The sequence below is a fragment of the Bombina bombina genome, chromosome 5 (assembly GCF_027579735.1).
Source record: "Bombina bombina isolate aBomBom1 chromosome 5, aBomBom1.pri, whole genome shotgun sequence".
Taxonomy (NCBI): domain Eukaryota; kingdom Metazoa; phylum Chordata; class Amphibia; order Anura; family Bombinatoridae; genus Bombina; species Bombina bombina.
In genome coordinates this window covers 896,068,483-896,089,493 of record NC_069503.1, presented here as the reverse complement: position 1 = coordinate 896,089,493, position 21,011 = coordinate 896,068,483, and the positions used below count along the sequence as shown (strand labels likewise).

At 36.2% G+C, this 21,011-nt stretch overlaps 1 protein-coding gene across 1 annotated transcript in view; it reads right to left on the bottom strand.

Annotated features, from left to right (window-relative positions):
- XKR4 (XK related 4) overlaps window positions 1-21,011 on the bottom strand; it is a 446,549-nt gene that overhangs the window by 141,667 nt on the left and 283,871 nt on the right. The window contains 1 exon segment of the mRNA XM_053715046.1: window positions 6,938-7,137. Coding sequence (XP_053571021.1) covers window positions 6,938-7,137 — 200 coding nt within the window.

Below are 21,011 nucleotides of genomic sequence, written 5' to 3'. Positions count from 1 at the left end.
GGATTACTGCTACTTATCATTATATTGTTTTTCGACACTATGAGTATATGCCTCTGATCTCATTATTAACGCTGAAACTTTCTTTAATGTAGTATGAAGAAATTGCTACATATTTGTCACAACAGTATGTAAATACAACTAGAGGGCTAAGCCTTATAACGATATAACTCAGAGACAATGACAGTATATTTTCATAGATTCTTACAAACAATAACAGTGCACACAAGTATATAAGGTACCCTTTACCAATTTATATTTTGAATTGACTCTATAGCATTGCTAAAATTTCTCTATGTCCTGTCAGAAGAGAATTGTTATACAATTTCCACAATAGTGAATGGTTACCACCATAGGGAGACCACTATAGCAGTATAATTTTTGTTTCTCTAGTAACTCCTTATATATCTTTATAACCAACGGTTACTAAAAGTAATCACATAAGGAGACTCTCCTACTAAAGCTCAAGGACGTTTGTAACATATAGCAACTTACTCAGGTGCAAAACCCCACTGTAGTCCATAGACTATCACAATACATTACACCGTTTTGGTGAACAGTTCAATTTAATAAACGGATCTACACAATACTCCCACCTGTTTTGATTAAAAGAAAAGATCCGTTTCTCCTATAGTTACCCAGAAATTTCTATATATGTCATAAGTAACTTATGAGACTGTAATCCACTATTTCACAGACCTAATATATCTGAGTATTGTCTTTCTAATTTAATGACTAAGTAGGAGGCAACCACAAGAGTTCTCCTAAATAATACTATAATACAATTCACAGACCATTACAATATATCACGCCATTCTGGCGAAACGTTCCCAGAGCTCTTTATACAAGCCAGCCTTATATCTCATGTTGATTTTAAAGCACCCATTTATAAAGCATATCTATTAAAGTTTATTTTTTAACCAATTTTGATGTAAATTCTCCACACAGTTGTAACACACCATGGGGAACAGAGTGCTAATTGTGTATCTTTCTTTACAATATCTTCTAGTTGTAATCAATTAAGACTTGCATTTTAGCCAATCAGTGCTCACTCCTCTGTAAATTTACGTGCGTGAGCTCAATGTTATCTACGTGAAACACATGAACTAATGCCCTATAGTGGTGAAATACTGTCAAAATGCTTTCAGATTAGAAGCGGCCTTCAAGGTCTAAGAAATTAGCATATGAAACTCCTAGGTTTAGCTTTCAACTAAGAATACCAAGAGGACAAAGCTAAATTGATGATAAAAGTAAAATGGAAAGTTGTTTAAAATGACATGCTCTATTTGAATCATGAAAGTTTTTTTGGGACTTGACTATCCCTTTAATTTGCTTTAATGTTTGATAAGTCTATTGATCATGATAGCTTACTTGCATTTCATTACCTAGAGGTGAAATCTTTCTGGGTTCTAATTTGTGGGGTCTGTATGACTATAGTGTATTTCATGTCTGAGAGAGCATCACACAGTTTTTATACTATTAGAACTACAAACACTTGTTTACTTTACAGTTGTATTTATTTATGGCAAACATCTATTACTAAGGCCAAAGATTAACTTCTCAATCAAATTAGCAAAACCAAGAATTGTATAATGGCTGGACATAATCAGTAAATATACTTCACTGTGTTTCTGGGTAGATCCTCCTCAATCTTTCCAGTCTAATTAATTCCATAGTTATTCTATCTAATCCATTTACTAAAGGTCACATATTTTCCATATTTTATTATTATTATTATTATTATTATTATTTTATAATAATTATTATTTGAGATTTGTTACAAGGCATACAACGATATGCGTCATATAAAACAATGCTTTTGGTTAGTAATAAAAATGCCCAGCAGTATGAGATAATGAAAAACAAGAATAATACATCAAGCAAACAATATACAAATTGAATGCCAAGTACTCTAAAGACCTTGACTCAAGAGGCCCCTTTTGGACCTCGAAAAGAAAAAATGAATTACAGTAAAACAATATAAGTGTAATTGTAAATAAAGAAGACCACTCATGGGCCTCAGATGACAAACCTCTTTTTATCTTTTTTTCTAACAAATAAACACATACAAATATAGTGATTCTGCAATAGTAAAAATCTCAAACATATAGCCCCCTAGAATAGCTACCTCATTGGAGAAAAATAACCTATTCTATGAAACTAAAGGTCACTTATGGGCCTCTACACATGGAATCTGGTCAGTCATGGGAAAGTAACTATATAAATGGGCTATTAAACAAATAAGGAATAGGAATAATGACTATGTATATAACATCTATATTAAAGGTTATATTTATTTTTTAAATTAACTATTCTTCTATAAGAATTTATAAATAAACACTTTAGGATATACTTAACTGTAAGAAATTGAACAAGAACTATGCGTCTATGTAGACATATCAAATTAACATGAATGAGAAGGGTGTAAGACTAGATGTGAGGCTCAACACAATAACTAAGGACCCTTTACTAGCTGGCATTAATATGAACATATCTAAGTAAGTGGAAATTAATTTGAGATTATTGCTTTTGAAACTTAGCGTCCCTTCATCAACTTTTAAGCTAAAAATAAGTAGTTAAATCTTGTAACAGCACATGGGAGAACAAAATACTATGGGGTAGAACTTATAATCTAAAAGCAAGGTATATCTGTTGCAGGACCCATCTAGCAAGAAACATGTAAAGACTACTAAGCTATCAGCAGATGGACCTAAAGTATATCTGATTAGGAGGGAGAGCATATTTCAATTAACAGTAAAACAAATAAGGCTATAATTTTAATGCTGCAGAATATCAATGTGTAATATTAGAGCCTCCCTGAATTCTACTGAAGCCATACAAGTGTTAATGTAAAATTCTCATACCAATAAATGTTCACTAAATAAACTAAAAAAATGAGTACATTCACTTATATTTTCCATATGTATTAACTGTTCCACAGAAAACATAGGGATTAGTGACAATGAAGTGGCTGTAAAGGCCAAAGAGGATGTCATTGAACATTAAAAACTTCATCAAATATCCATCATAAGCATGTTTTGCAATCTTAGTGAACCAGAAGAAAGGTTCCAGGTTATTCACTTAAAGGGCCATAATACCCAAATGTTTAAACACTTGAAAGTGATGCAGCATAGCTGTAAAAAGCTGACTAGAAAATATCACCTGAACATCTCTATGTAAAAAAGAAAGATATTTTACCTCAAAAGTTCCTCAGTAGCCACCTCCCATTGAAAAGGATTTTTGAAGCAGCATTTTAGTGTATTTGTCCTAGGACAGCTGAAAGGATGAGCATTATGCACTCTCATATTATTTCACCAATCAGGTAAAGGAAGCTTACAATGAAATCTCATGAGAGTTAAGTCAAATCTCATGAGATCACAGTAAAAGAGTTCATGACCTCAGCACTGCTGATGCTGATTGGCTGCTGTTCATTTCTTCATTTATTTTTTTATTTTTACCTGCAGCTGGGAGCAGCTGAGTATAACTTTTCACACAGAACTTACTCTGCTGAGCTGAGGAAATTGTGAGGTAAAATATCTTCCTTTTTTATATAGAGATGCTCAGGTGATATTTTCCTGTCAGCTTTTTACAGTTATACTGCATCAGTTTCAAGTGATTTAGCATATGAGTATTATGTCCCTTTAAGCAGTGCTTCATTTTCAGCAAGTGTCTGTGACAAATGTTTATTTGCAGATATACTGTTTTTAATAGCAACAGGCTCTGTAATTGCATGCAAGGTCTGCTCTTTTGCATATTATATCTGATTGGCTGGGGGGTGGGTCCGCTCTACATGCTTGTTCTCAGTGGCGTCACTAGGGTTGGTGTCACCTGGTGCGGTAAGTTATGGTGTCACCCCCCCCCCCAAAAAAACAGACACACACAAAAACACAGGCACACACACATACAAATACTCAGACACACTTAAAAACACACTCAGATGCACACACAAACACTCGGAAACACACTCAGATACACACACAAAAACAATAAGACACACACACACACACAAAAAAACAATAAGACATGCACACACAAAAACTCAGACATACACACATACAAAATATGTAAACTGCACTGCATTAATTATAAAGCTCATGCCTAGAACTGCTCCCTGGCTCAGCAGAGCATCAAATGAAACATAAACAGAACACTCTAAAATAAACCACTGAAGAAAAGGTTTAGGAGCGCAAACTATGAAAATTCTGCTCTCTGACTCTGTTCCAAGTCTGTCAGTGCACAACCCCGGGCCACGTGCCTACCGCTTCTTATGGCCAATCACCTCTGCACTCTGCCCACCCCAGGACCCCCGCCCTCCCTCCTCTCCTACCTCTTCAGTGTGCACTTAGTGTACCGTGACCGTATCGGTCTGGTGGGCATCATACGTGGCTCCTTCACTTTAGAGACAGTGTCAGACAGTCATGCGGTCAGGTGCCAGGCATCCCCCTCACGATTTCCCTTTTCCCGTTTAGAGAGACAGCACAGCAGTGAGTGACTACACTGCTCCACACGTCACTGAGCAGTGAGCACAGATAGGCAGGCAGTTTTAGGCTAGCAGTCCCCAGTCCCACTAATGTTCACAAATGCCTGCCCCTCTAATAAAAAAAAATCTATGCATCTCTACATGTATTTCTTTGAATTTCAATAAACTAAAAAAAAAAATTTTTTTTTTTGTGGTGTCACCCTGGAGGGTGTCACCCAGGGTGTCCCTTCATAGCCTAGAAACTGCAACAGGGAAGTTTATGGTATATATTTTTAAACTTATATATTTTTTGCTATATGGGCATTTGTTTATTTGTTTAATTATTTATTACAAAATATTTTTTTATAATTTACATACACAGGCCCTTTAAAATTCTTTCTATCCATAGCAGCAAACACAAGATGCTATAAAATGCGTAACTTGCAACATGTTAGAAGGCGTTTTTAGTTAGAAGGGTTTACAGAACATTGCTAAAATACAGAACAAGGCTGCTTAAGAAATATTTTCTTTTACAGTTTCATGTAACAAAACCCTTGGTTAACAAATATGGCTGTAACATATTTTATAGCAATACATTGCTGTCCACAAAGGGCTTCCAGCCTTTACCAGTAACACTTTATTAGATGTTAAGAAGAAAGGCTGGTCTGGTTAAATATAACATTTTAATCAACTTACGGAATATATCTCCTTCTACTCTTGTGTTTATGGAAAATAGCATGAAATAATAATGATGTGAAGTTATATTGTTTTTAGCAATAATTATAACCACATGATTTTGCTTATGTTACAAGTATATAAGGTTATGAGCATAGTACAGTTACAAGGGTGTAAAATTTAAGATTGTCAAAGCAAAATGATGACTGCATGCTTTGCATTTTAATAAAAACGCATGACACCTTAAAATGAGCAGTCAATGACTAAATTATCAGTAAATTATTATGCAAACCTAAAGTTACACAGATACAGAATGTCTAAAATCAACTATTCTAAATTAGTAGTACAAGTTTCATTTTCTAAGTAATTTAAAGATGCATTTCTTTACAGACAGAGGGGCCGATTAATTTCCAGCATAGGTGGTAAAGACAAAGACTATAAGAAAATCCAATATCAAACCTCCAAACTGTGCCTATTTGAGAGGGACAGTCCCATATTCTGAGCTCTGTTCTGCTGTCCCTCTGAGACAGCTATAGGTCCCTATTTGAAAATATTTTCTTATCCCTACTTAGTGAGAACCCAGGCCTGCACACAAACCAACCTCCATGCACACCCACTGACCACTCAGGCACACCACAACTCCTCTGACTAACCACCCATGATCCCACCACTGTCAGCATAGTTCCACCCAGAAAATGGTGATGGACCCCCATCAACCTCCTGAATTCCTGATACCCAGTCACAAATGATCGGCGTATGCAGTATCCTAAGAATGAATTCAGGTTATTCTTCAGAAGGAAATTATCTGCCATAGAAACAATGTTTTAATGTATATACTATATTTTTATATGTCAAAATATTAAGCCTTAAAATTACTATATAAAATGTAGCTTTACCCTTATCTCTGTAACAACATGCATAGGTCACTATTTGCATGATAGCCAGCGATATGCTGTACCCATTTCTTGTGGACATACTGCTACAGAACGGAAATTCTATAATGTTTCACTTAAGATTTTATTAAAAAATTGAACAAAAGTATTTTATTCCTCCCCATTCCTATCTTTCTTCTTTTTTTTAGTTTAACACTTTTGTTAATTTTCCTCTCTGTTTCTCTACTCAGTATCTCTTTTCCATGTATCTCAATGTATGTCTGCTACTTTAATCAATTTTCTATTTCCCTTTCATTTCTCTTTTTCAATCACCTTTCTTTCTTAATCTTTGTCTTACTCCTCATTTGAATTACCACATTGATAGTATGTTCATTTTTTATTTAATTTGAGATCTCACATATTAAATAATAGACCAGACTCAAATATTAAACTAAGTGAATGAATAGTATATTTTATGGCAGGGATTTTAAATTAGATGTTCTTTAGAATTTTGTTGTGTGATTGCTATTTATTTTGTTGTCATGTAAAACCCCAAGGGAAGTTGGCTGGGATGAAGGGAGAGTCTCTGTTCATTCAAATGAAGACCAAGTGTCCCTATAGGTAAGGGTAGGAGCAAGTTACAGTGACACCATACAGTTATCTAAGCTAGCATAGCTTTAATTAAGATGGATTATCTGTGTATAAACACTTCATCCATTTCGAAAAGAAAAAAAAAGAAAAAAACACATTGCTATGTCAATAAGTGAATAAGTCAGTTGCAGTATCAATACTGCAATTAAAAAAGTACATTTATGTAAAAAAAAAGACAAATATTGGACAATCATCAAATTATCAACTTAAATGGAGACAAATAATGCAAATGAAAAAATTCTACATTAATACCATTAATAATTAGCTTTTAATAAACTGTTACCTTGAAGGGCCTGTAAGCTACGAGTCTGTACGACAATGCAAAGCTGCAAGACAAGTTGGGGAGCACTTTCCAGGAATGTAGCTAGCAAATGCAGCATGCTCACATCTGCGTACTCGTACACCATCTTCCAATAAAATCGCCATCTGTCATTCTCTCCACTTCGTCTGCTTCGAATTCCCAAGTATATAGTATGAAAATACCTGTAATTAAGAAGGTTCATTTAGATACAGTTCCAAAAGAAAGCATAGTTTTTAGAATATAAAAGGGCCTACTAAAAACCACACGAAAATTAAAAACAATATATTATTTTAGCTGTCTACTCTTTTCCTACAGCACACACTTGCCACTTTAACAGCCTTTGAAACAAATGTTCTCTCCACATTCTACTTTAAAAAGAAATGAGCCTATCTCTATTGCGTAGAAGAGACTTGTCTTTAAATTGGCTGTGTGGCGTTTTGACAGCTCACTGAGAATCACTTTGTATTTTCCTTATTTAACATGCACATTGTCCCTGCACTTTCCAGAATTATGTTTTTAAATCTTCGTATTCATCTTTCATTACAATAATGACCTCTCAAGATTCATCAAGTGCTTACACTTCCCTTACTGAACCCTCAGCTAAAATGTCAACTTTTGCAAGAACTGCTTCCTTAAAGGCTATAGTGGAAATAATTGTATTTTTAAGCTAAAAGAGCATACTGTTATTCACAAAGCAAGCATTCTTCTTCTGGAAGATGAAAAAGCACTGCTGACATTTTACACTGTCTAATAAACGTGTGCTCCTGTGTATTATGCAGTTACGCTGCACATTCACAGGTCAGTCACTTTCACTGTACTCTTAAACTTACTGTGACTTTTATGTCCATTTAAATTATTTATTATATACAGCTGTTCCAGGTGCATTTTATCTGAAGAATGTAGTTTACAAAGGAAAATTAAATTCCCTTTACTTCTTGCTTATCATATGAACACTAAAGAGGCCAGAAAGCAAAATTGGTTACCTACATTTCGTTCTGAATACTTCAAATTGCCTCACCAGTTATCTAACTTTCCACATTAAAAAAATAAATAAATAAAAAGTGTACTATCCCTTTAAAAGATAACTTTATGCACCTTTATGTATTGTTTTTTCATACTATATTAATTGTAACCATGCAACCATTGGGTCTAGACTGTCCCTTTAATTTCTTTCCGTAAGGTGTGCTAAACTAAATACAGTATGTGTATATATATATATATGTATATATATATATATATATATATATATATATATATATATATATATAAAATGAGATTGCTCTCCAAAAAGTAAACAAATATATTACATTAAAAATGAATATAGTTTGTACAGCCTGCTGATGAAGGTAGCATATGTATATTCCTACACAAAACCAGGGGATGCACACAAGCCTCCATAATAGCAGGGAGGACTAATGCACAATTTACATGTAGTCAGACCTAGGCAGCAAGTGTCCCTTGAAATGTAAGTGTATGTGTGTTATAACTTCAGAAGCTTTCTCAGATCTGAGGTCTAACCTGAGTATACAGATAGTATAAAGGGGCCTGCAGTGTAGGGGTCATAAATAGGGGGGTGAATATGCTACACTTCTGTTTTGAGGACTAAGCTGATATTACGCACCTTCAGGTAGCATTCACATGAAAGACAGAAAAGAGTTTCATAGCACGCCCCATAGATGTCTATGAGGTGAGGGAGTTAGCGCAGCCATACTATCCGGCCTACAGATGTTAGTGCGCTTGAGGTTTCCACTCGAGCACAACCAATTTACTTTCAACTTGAACTCAGGAATAAGAGATCTGTTGATTTAACTTGGGCAGTGTTAATGCTAAAAAGTGCTAATAATTTTGAGCTCCGTTTGGAATATAGGCCAAAGCCATATTTAATTAGCAAATAAAGACTGATTTATTTATATATCGATCAATATTTAAACTTGTATTAATATTAATATGTATCAGTGTGTGTTATCAATATTAATTCCACCATTGATCTTCCTAACTGGGCACAGATAAAATAATTAGTTAAATTACTTTTAAAAATCCATATACAAAGAAAAGTTTAAATGTTCAACTGTGTGTGGGCATTTTGAGAGATTTTGAACGCCACTTGCCAAGAAGATATCAATATGTCTCTTCGTATTAACAATCTACTGCAACATCTCACTGCAAACATCTCTATCTGAGTTTCATAAAGCTATCCTAGAAAGCAATCCTTCTCCATCCTAAACGATATTACCTATAGTCTAATAAGGGAGCAAGAACTGTATTTAACTCTTCACTCTGTGGTATTATTCTTTTATATTTCTACTATTAAGTTCTTTAAAATAGGCCTGAATCTGAATTTGAAGATAATGTCTATGACTTTCGGTGTCATATAATATCTAATACCTAATTAGATTAGTTACTGCAACAATAGTAAAAGGTAGATGCTCTTGTTACCAACTAGTTGAGATTGCCTTTAACAGGTTTTGATTTATATTATTTAACTTATCTACAGCAGAGCTCCAAACTGTCTTTCTCTTTGCAAGGCCGTCATGGTTTGGAAGCTTTGGTTGCTATCCCAATCCTCTTACTTATTGTCCAGCACTGTCCAACTATATGCCTACTCCTGCCCTGCTCCACTAACATGATATGACTTCACCCCAAGTTGGCCACAAATCTACCTATGGATTTCCCTGACTAATTTACCCGCCTCCACATCTCACATAGGCCCCAATATTCAAAGCATCGACAGACCAATGAGAAACTGCCTTTCTGGCCTTGTCAACCTTGCAGTCGTTGGTCTGTTGATATTTTCTAAAAAAGGTGCAGACGAGGCTTTATATGTATACATATGTATTTATGTGTTTATAGGTGTATACTGTATATGTCTGTAAATACACATATACACATTTAAATACATAAAAACATCTGTACACACATGTAGACACACACACACACATATATATATATATATATATGTATACACACACATATACATCTTTAAGCATGTACTCAGTTGAAAGATACAGCTTAAAGTAAGTTTACACACAAACTACATCTATTTTATAATGATAATGTATACAATATAACTTTTAATAAACAGTGATCCTTAAAATAATGAGATGTAATCCTTTCACATTTGCATTAACATTCAAAGTCAGCTAAAACACATTGTGATAGCCTGATAGAATTAAAGTGATGATAGCTATGTTGTTCAATATTCGCACATATATGTTTCTATAGATACCCCCTCTGCAATTAATCACTGTTACTATTCTACTGATAGGATGTTGGGGGAATAATTATTTGTGTACTCATCTCCTGATTATATTACAAAATATAGAGAAATATCAGAAACAACACTAATCTGTGACTAGGCTCCTACAATGCAGGAGCTCATTTTCAATTACAACTGTCTATTGATGCTGAGAATTAACTGCGAACAGGCTAAGCATAAATTTAATCTTTTAAATAATGAGGCTAAACTGAAGCAGGTTAAAATATTGGGAGAAGGATACTCACATTCATTCTCCCAATATTTTAACCTTCTTGGTTTTAGTCTCATTATTTATAAGATTATATTTATGCTTATACAAACAAACTTTAAGGAAGCGCTCCAGGATCCTCGGTTGGTGTGGTCGTTGTTGCGTGACGCAGTGTTCTTCACGCTGCTGTACACGCCTCCTGTAATCCAAACTGTGACACTGTAAACACAAAGCCGTTGCCGGGAATAAAGCGATCCACCCCCGCTTCCAGAAATTAACAAAGTTCAGCAACAGCAACACTCCGCCCAAATGAAACAGCAATCCAGGTAGATAAAAACAAAATAGCATTGTTTGTTATTCCCAAACGGTAACAACGTACACACTGCAGTGGCAAGCAGCAAACATGGTCAAACGCGTTTCGTTGTCACAAACATAACTTTCTCAATGACCATCATAGACGATGCTATTTTGTTTTTATCTACATAGATTGCTGTTTCATTTGGGCTGAGTGCGGCTGTTGCTGAACTATTTTTATGCTTAGCCTGTTCACAGTTAATTCTCAGTCTCTATGCGGACGCTCATGCAATCGTTTTTACTTTCAACTTGTAATATGAGCGATAAACCTGGTGCACACAAACACCCACGATAAACCACTTATCACTTGTGCATAACTGTAAGCTCATAATGGGGTGCCTGAGTAGATTCTGCCTAATAGTGTCACAAAGTAGAGCCTTGCCCTGCAGTATGTAGCAGTTTACTAGATAAATGTATCTATTTATATTTTTCTTAATCGTCTTTAATTTTGATAGGAAAAATGCTATTTTTAAATAAATTTAATAGTGTATTTTAATAAGGACTTGGAAATCAAATTGCAAAAACATCCAATACACATTATTCAATTTTTTTTAAGACTTAAAACAATTGTGTTTTCTGCAGTATTTATTTGATGTTATTTGTGATTTTTTTTATAGTGCATATGCCATTGCGGTTCTTATGGGGTCCCCTGTCCCTTAATATCCCCTACAGAGGTTATCCTAAATTTAAATTGAACATCTGGAAAATGACATCTTTTTTGTTACTGAACTCCTTATCTGAATGGGCAAAGCTGCTTTGAACTAATTTCCAACTGAGTCCGAAATAGCAATTCAAGTGAGTTTGAATAAGTTGAATGAACACAGTGTGATAGATGTGTGCCAAGTGTTTGCATAATGCAGCATTTTGTTTTGTGCACTAAAAACTAGCATTAGTACAAACAGATATGCAAAAAAATGAGCAAATTAAAGAAATGCCAGATAGAAGCAGTTGAAAAACATACTTTTAAAAATTCTAATTAATATTGAATTAACATTAAAAATATGTATCCCTGCAAAAATAAAGTCATTATTTATTTTGGCTATCTTTCTAGTAAACTATCTTTGAAAATGTCTTTTGACTGGGCTGCTTCCATCATACTTTAGAGATGTTTTCCCCTGCAATAATCTACAAAGCGATTACTTAGATTGTAACACACGTTCATTTTTATCTGCCCCTAATTTGCCATGGCAAATGAGCCCAGAAACATTAATTCCAACAGGCTTTTCAAGGGGTATATGCTTCAACTGCTCTTGATGTGAACAAAACATGCAAATTAGGCTACTAAAATGACATTGTTAAATGATTTTGAATTGTTTTTAAGTTTCTGACTAGCAGAACAAATAATTGACTGAGATGAGATAAACTGATGTTTTCTACATAATGTTTAAATAATATTAATATTGCTATATCAGTGGGAGTTGTGAATTTCTAATGGAAAATGTCTTAAAAGAGCATTCAAGAAAGAAAGGCAAGAACAAAGGAAGACAGATGCATCTTGTCTCTTAATTTGAATGTCTCTCTTAAATAATCTAATCTAGACCAACCAGACTACAATTTCCAATATTATGGTTTGATCCGTGGAAGGGTTAATCACACGTTCAACTGATTTATATGGATCTTCTTAAAAATAGTCACTTCATGTTCGAGATAAAGGTGGGAAACAGAAGGAAACTACTAAAGTTTTTGATGAGGTCACCAATTATTGCATTTAAAGAGACACTATATTCAAAAACATTTTATCATGCACATAAAAGAGCACCATTTTGTGCATGGAAAAAAAAGGTAAAATAAATTCTGTTATCATTTAGAACTAAACTAATACAGAAATATAATTTGTGCATTTCTTACAAATGCTCCTTGACAGATTTTTTTTATTAATGCTCATCAGATGTTGTTAAAGGGATATGAAACTCAAATATTTTCTTTTATGATTCAGGCAGAGCATACAATTTTTAAAAAGTTTACAATTTACTTATAATATCAAATTTACTTCCTTTCCCATGGTATTGTTTCTTCAAAGAGATACCCAGGTAGGTGTCAGGAAAACTACATGGTAGGAAATAGTGCTGCCATCTAGTACTCTTGCAAATGGATAACATTCTTGCAAAACTGCTTCAGACATGTCTACACTCCTGCGATTACGTCCCTGCTTTTCTATAAAAGATACCATGAGGACGATGAAAATTTGACAATAGAAGTAAATTAGAAAGTTGTTTAAAATTGTATGCCCTATCTGAATCATAAAACAAAAAAATGTGGGTTTCATGTCCCTTTAAGGCAATCTTGTTTAAAATTCATAGAGGCTCGTTTCTGTTCCTACCATTAAAGGGACACTGCACACTATCCTTTGAATAAAGGTTTTGTAGATTATTAATTTAGATAAGGTAGAACAAAATCCCACAGCACCATGAAGTGACCATCAATAGTTTACTGAAACATGGATATCCAAATAGACAGGCGACTTATGTGAATTATACGGGGCTCAGCAGCTACCCTGTCCCAAGTTGCACATGGACTTCAGAAGAACTAGTAAGGTGCTGTTTATATACTTTGTGGTGAACTATCCATTTATATAGCCCATCTGGGAGTGTTTTTTTAATAACATTGTGCTGATTTCCAGACTTCTAACTAATCCCCACAGTATCAGATGTAGACCCAAGTCTACAGACTACTGCTTGCTCCTGTTTGTGTAATTGGTCTTTTCATATGCAGGGGAGGTTGGAGGTCTGCTCTTCCTGCATTCCAAGCACATTTCAGTTGGTGTCCCAGCCTAACCTCATTAACAGTGCTAAACTGGGAGCTTCTAAGTAAGTTTTTAAAAGGTTTTATACTGGATTTTTAGATCAGTATCTGAGCAGAGTCTTCTTTATAGTGGTGTCTATTACACACAGTTATTTGGAAATTAGTGTATACTGTCCCTTTAAAGAATCATTAAATACAGTATAATAAAATAATTGAAAAACACACAATAATATTTTCTGTCAAATGTGTTTTTCCCTCCCCCTGTATTATGTGACAGCCATTAACCTATCACAAAATGCATAAATGTATATAATGTGCATTTTGCACATGCTCATTAAAGGGACATTGAACCCAATTTTTTTCTTTTGTGATTCATATAGAGCATGCAATTTTAAGCAACTTTCTAATTTACTCCTATTATGAACTTTTCTTCGTTCTCTTGCTTTCTTTATTTGAAAAAGAAGGCATCTAAGCTAAAAAGCCAGCCAATTTGTGGTTCAGAACCATGGACAGCACTTGTTTATTGGTGCTGTCCAATCAGCAAGGACAACCCAGGTTGTTCACCAAAAATGGGCCGGCATCTAAACTTAAATTCTTGCTTTTCAAATAAAGATACCAAGACAATGAAGACAATTTGATAATAGGAGTAAATTAGAAAGTTGCTTAAAATTGCATGCTCTATCTGAATCATGAAAGAAAACATTTGGGTACAGTGTCCCTTTAAGAGCTGGAGCCTCAGAAAGTGTGCATTTAATTTTGTGTGTAATTTTGACTTTAGTGGCCTTTTAACATATATTGGGTTCCATTTATCAAGCAGTGAAGGCTGCTTTGGAGTCCTCGAGGTAGAGGCTGGCTCATGTGAGTCTGTTTACCACAAGTTTAGAAGCAGTTATTGTAATAACTCACCATAAACTGTGAACTGTGTCCACCCATGAAATGATAAATGGGACCCATCACTGTGGTAAATGCACCATGAACGTGACATCTTGCACAGCAAATGAGGACCACTAGCATTGCAGAATATGAATCACTATAATCACTACACTCAGAAACACACTTGTGAAACAGTTTATGTAAATGTTCAGAATTGTAAAATACTCACTGTCTGTTTTATTAGGGAAAAGTAGTCTCACTGGATAGCGCAAGAACCATCTGAGAACCCTTGCACAGGTGAGGTTGGCATTTTTCACATAAACCTAATTGAAGCATCTGCAATTCATAATGACTTCATTATTCTTGTGATGTATCTGGTCTTGTTATTTAAAGCTGATAAATTTATCTTGTTTTTCTTTTATTTTTATGTAACTTTTCCTTATTCTTTATTTTGCATATTTTAGTGTAGTATAGTCTTAAAAACCTAATTACAGATTATATTGCCAAATGCCTAATCACAGATTACACTACTAAAAGCCTAACCACAGATTATATTGCCAAATGCCTAATCACAGATTAAACTACCAAAAGCCTAATCACAGATTACACTACCAAAAGCCTAATCACAGATTATATTGCCAAGTGTCAAATCACAGATTACACTACTAAAAGCCTAACCACAGATTATATTGCCAAATGCCTAATCACAGATTACACTACCAAAAGTCAAATCACAGATTACACTGCCAAAAATCAAATCACAGATTATATTGCCAAATGCCTAATCACAGATTACACTACAAAAAGTCAAATCACAGATTACACTACCAAAAGTCAAATCACAGATTATATTGCCAAATGCCTAATCACAGATTACACTACAAAAAGTTAAATCACAGATTACACTACTAAAAGACTAATCACAGATTAATGTTGCCAAATGCCTAATCACAGATTACACTACTAAAAGCCGAATAACAGATTAATGTTGCCAAATGCCTAATCACAGATTACACTACTAAAAGCCTAATGACAGATTATATTGCCAAATGCCTAATCATATATTATATTGCCAAATGCCTAATCACAGATTATAATACCAAATGACTAATCACAGATTATATTGCCAAATGCCTAATCACATATTATACTATTAAAAGCCTAATCACAGATTATATTGCCAAATGCCTAATCATATATTATATTGCCAAATGCCTAATCACAGATTACACTATGAAAAGTCAAATCACAGATTAGACTACCAAAAACCTAATAACAGATTACACTACCAAAAGCCTAACCACTGATTACACTACCAAAAACCTAATCACAGATTATATTGCCAAATGTCTAATCACAGATTACACTACCAAATGCCTAATCACAAATTATACTACCAAATGCCTAATCACAAATTATGCCTAATCATATATTATATTGCCAAATGCCTAATCACAGATTACACTATGAAAAGTCAAATCACAGATTAGACTACCAAAAACCTAATAACAGATTACACTACCAAAAGCCTAACCACTGATTACACTACCAAAAACCTAATCACAGATTATATTGCCAAATGTCTAATCACAGATTACACTACCAAATGCCTAATCACAAATTATACTACCAAATGCCTAATCACAAATTATACTACCAAATGCCTAATCACAGATTATAATACCAAATGACTAATCACAGATTATACTACCAAAAGCCTAACCACAGATTACACTACCAGAAACCTAATCACAGATTATATTGCCAAATGTCTAATCACAGATTACACTACCAAATGCCTAATCACAGATTTGATTGCCAAATGCCTAATCACAGATTATACTACCAAAAGACTAATTACAAATTATATTGCCAAATGCATAATTACAGATTACATTGCCAAATGCCTAATCACAGATTATACTACCAAATGCCCAATCACAGATTATATTGCCAATTGCCTAATCACAGATTATAATACCAAATGCCTAATCACAGATTCCATGGGGTCTATATTTACCATATAGTGTTATTTACCATATATTTGCTTTCCCATAACATTTTGCTCCACATTTCACACACACCCAGACAGATCAAGTCCCTTAGTACAATAGCAGATATACACAAAATCACAAAGATGTGCGTTCAATTAAGTGATTTATACAAAACAATTAATGTGGCTAATAGTTTTTAAATCACAGTATATTATGCGTGTTAAAGTATCTGCTAAAATAAATTAAATCAATCAATTTAGATTAGCAAATATATTTTACTTATTTAGATTAAATTTTATATATAATATCAGACATTAGACATATTGCTACATTAAATTGAAGACAGTCGGCCAGATTACGAGTTTTGCGTTAGAGGCTATGCGGTGCTAACGAGCAGTTTTCTCTCACCGCTCACTTACCTACAGCGCTAGTATTACAGGTTTTTACAAACCCGGCGTTAAAAGGCAAGAAGTGAGCGTTGAGCAAAATTGTCCTCCATACCACAGTTCAATACCAGCGCTGCTTAAGTGAGCGGTGAGCTGGTCGTATGTGCTCGTGTACGATTTCCCCATAGGAATCAATGGGGAGAGCCGGCTGAGAAAAAGTCTAACACCTGCAAAAAAGCAGCGTAAAACTCAGTAACGCAGCCCCATTGATTCCTATGGGGAAATAAAAGTTATGTTTACACCTAACATCCTAACATGAACCCTGAGTCTAAACACCCCTAATCTTACACTTATTAACCCCTAATCTGCCGCCCCCGACATGTCCATGCTGAGGCACATTAAATTATACATGTTTATAGCTGTCTACTGTATCCAATTTTGCTTACTGCAACTAATTCTTTAAACGGACATAAAATAAATTGGGATATAGACAAAATATAATAATACAGGTAGCCCTCCGTTTATGCCGGGGTTAGGTTACAGAAGGAATGGTTGTAAATCGAAACCGTTGTAAATTGAAACCCAGTTTATAATGTAAGTCAATGGGAAGTGAGGGAGATAGGTTCCAGGCCCCTCTCAAAATTGTCATAAGTAACACCTAATACATTATTTTTAAAGCTTTGAAATGAAGACTTTAAATGCTAAACAGCATTATAAACCTAATAAAATAATCACACAACAAAGAATATATAATTAAACTAAGTAAAATGAACAAAAACATTTGCTAAACAGCATTATAAACGTAATAAAATAATCACACAGACTATACTTGCATTTTTCTGCAAACAGTTCTTTCTATGCATTCCAATCTGGACTGATTTATAGACAGGAAGATCTTGTTCCTTTGAAATCTGCTCGATAGCTCAGGTCTGGTTAAACTGATTAATTTCAGCTTGCTTGGCTTTGCTGCAACACAAGCGGACAGCTCCACCTACTGGCTATTTTAATAAATGCACTGCTACTCAATGCTTTTCAATAGCAGTCACATGACTGGTTGTTATTCTGAAACGGTGTAAATTGAACCGTTGTAAAACGAGGGCCACCTGTATGTACTTTTTTTACTTTACATGCAAATTTATAATGCAGTTTCTTGCCATTAACCCTTTTGTGATGAGAGCAGGATGTGATGTCACTAGTATGTGGGCGGGGCTTAGGTCCGGTGTCTGTGTCGCAGTTAGTTTAGTACAACCAACCTGACTAGATGTGTATTGTTATGCTCTGCAATAAAATAGAGTTGTACCATCATTGCTGTGTCCTGCATATGTCCTGCATCTCATGACATGGTGTCAGAAGTTCTGGACTGCGCTTCTGTTCCTGATCGATTGCAATGTCAAAGTTTACCCCACCTGAGCCTTTTGACTTTTCTCAGCCTGCAGCTTGGCCCACATGGCGTCAGCGGTTTCAGCGCTTCAGGATTGCATCCAAACTGAACAAGGAGAGTGGTGAAGTACAAGTTAATTCTCTTTTATACTCCATGGGGAAAGATGTAGAGCCAGTGTTCAATGCTTTTACTTTCCAAGAAGGGGAAGAAGTTAACTTTGATATAGTTATGGATAAACTTAGTGACCACTTTGTGCCTAAAAGAAATGTGATTCATGAGAGAGCTTGTTTTCACAAACGTAATCAGCGTGTTGGAGAATCTGTGGAGTCATTTGTGCGCAGCCTGTATGAATTAGCTGAATTCTGTGAGTTTGGTGTTGCTAAAGAAGAGCAAATCAGAGACAGAATAGTTATTGGAATTGCAGATGCTGAAGTCTCCCTGAAGCTGCAGTTAGAGCCTTATTTAACGTTAGACGGGGCTATTAGGATGGCCCGCCAGAGTGAACTGGTGAAAAAGCAAAGTGCTGATCTGAGGTCTGAGAGTATTGTGGATGAAGTGCAACAGTCTAGGAAAATTACTAGTGAAAGGCACAGTGTGAGCGGTAGATCTAAAGTACTGGAAAGGCCTAGAAGTGGATGGGCGCAACATGGCCGATGCACACGGTGCTACCGGGCTCATGATCAGAGTGCTATATGCCCGGCCAGAGATAAAAGATGCAGAAAATGTAACAGAATAGGCCATTTTGAAGTGGTGTGTAAAACTGAATACATTAAGGAGATGCAGGTGGACAGTGACCAGGAGGGTCAGGAAGTGTCTTTTGTGGGGTCGGTTGTGGAACGGACAAGCTCAGAGGAAGATTGGAAAGTTACTTTTACTGTAATGGGAGCCAAAGTTGATTTTAAGATTGACACAGGAGCAGATATCACTGTAATGTCTTTTGCTGAATTCATGAAACTGCCTCGACAGCCCCAGCTGGCGAAGGTTACTACTAATGTCCATAGTCCTGGTGGCCGTATTGATTGTGTGGGGAAATTTCTTGCCAGCTGTGAGTACAAACAAAGGAAGTTCACCATGTGGGTGCATGTGATCCGAGGTCAGTGTGTTAACAGTTTATTGAGCAGAAAAGCAGCTTGTGACTTGGGCCTCGTGGCCAGAGTGAATGAGATCTCTGAAGATATGTTTGGCGAGTTGGGCCTACTGAACTGCAAACCTGTCCGTATAGCACTTAAAAGTGACGCAGTCCCATACAGTATTTCTACTCCTCGTAGAATTCCGTTCCCGCTCATGCCTCAAGTGGAGAAAGAGCTCATACGCATGAAGTCTATGGGGGTTATTGAAGAGGTTGTTGAAGCAACTGATTGGTGTGCCCCTATTGTTCCAGTTGCAAAGAAAAACGGAAAGGTGCGCATCTGTGTGGACCTGAAAAGGTTGAATGAGGCAGTGAAGAGGGAGAGATTTGTGCTGCCGACATTGGAAGATATAGCCCCGAAGCTGGCTGGGGCGAAGTTCTTTTCCACATTAGATGCTTCTAGCGGCTTTTGGCAGATCCCCCTGGATCCAAAGTGCCGCAGACTGACTACCTTTATCACACCGGTAGGTCGGTTCTGCTTCTGCAGACTCCCCTTTGGGATATCCTCCGCTCCTGAAATCTTTCAAAGGGAAATGAGTTCTCTCCTGAGTGGCCACGTGGGCACAGCGGTCGTCATGGATGACATTCTAGTGTATGGGTCTACAGTGGAGGAGCATGATCAGCGTTTGAGTTGTGTGCTGCAGGCTATCAAAGAGTCTGGGCTGAAGCTGAATAAAGAAAAATGTCATTTTAGGAAAACTGAATTATGCTACTTTGGGCATATCATCAACGGGGATGGCATCAAGCCGGACCCCGAGAAAATTTGGGCTATTGAACAGATGAAAAGCCCTTCTGATGTACATGAGCTGAGACAGATATTGGGCCTTGTAAATTACGTGGGCAAGTTTCTTCCAGATTTATCTACAGTTTTACACCCTATCACAGAGTTGCTTAAGAAAGATGTTGCCTGGGTCTGGGGACCCTCACAAGAAAAAGTGTTCCTGCATGCCAAGTCCCTGCTGGGGTCTGCCCCAGTGCTGGGGTTCTACGACCCTTCAAAAAAGACTGTGGTTAGTGCTGATGCAAGCAGTTATGGGTGGGGGGCTGCACTCCTGCAGCTGAATGACAACAAACTACAGCCCATCGCCTACTGTTCCCGCCCACTGACGGCTGCGGAGTCAAAATACGCTCAAATTGAGAAAGAGTGCCTGGCTGCAGTTTGGGCCTGTGAGCGCTTTCAGCGTTATCTAGTGGGTTTGGAGAAATTTAGTCTGGAAACTGACCACAAACCGCTAGTCCCTCTAATAAATTCTTATGACATTGACAAAACACCCTTGAGATGCCAGAGACTTTTAATGAGACTGCTCAGGTTCAATGTTCAGGCAGTGCATGTGCCGGGGAAACAACTGGTTGTGGCAGATACACTATCCAGGCTCCCGCTGGCTGCTGCTGAAGAATCCTCCACGGAATCGGATGTGAAGGTGTATGTTGATTCAGTTCTGGCCTCTAAGTCCATTTCTTCAAGGAAACTGGAAGAGATAAAGAAAGAGACATATTTGGACACAGATCTGCAAGAAGTTATAAGGTACATAAGAGAAGGCTGGCCCGAGAGTCGGGCAGCCTGGATGTCTTTAAGTGCTTACCAGCCAGAGAGGTCGCAGCTCACGGAGCTGGAGGGGTTGGTGCTGTTCCAAGACCGCATTGTAATTCCTGTCAGCATGAGGAAAGAGATGTTAAACAGGATTCACGATGGCCACTTAGGCATTACAAAGTGCAGAGAAAGGGCAGCTACA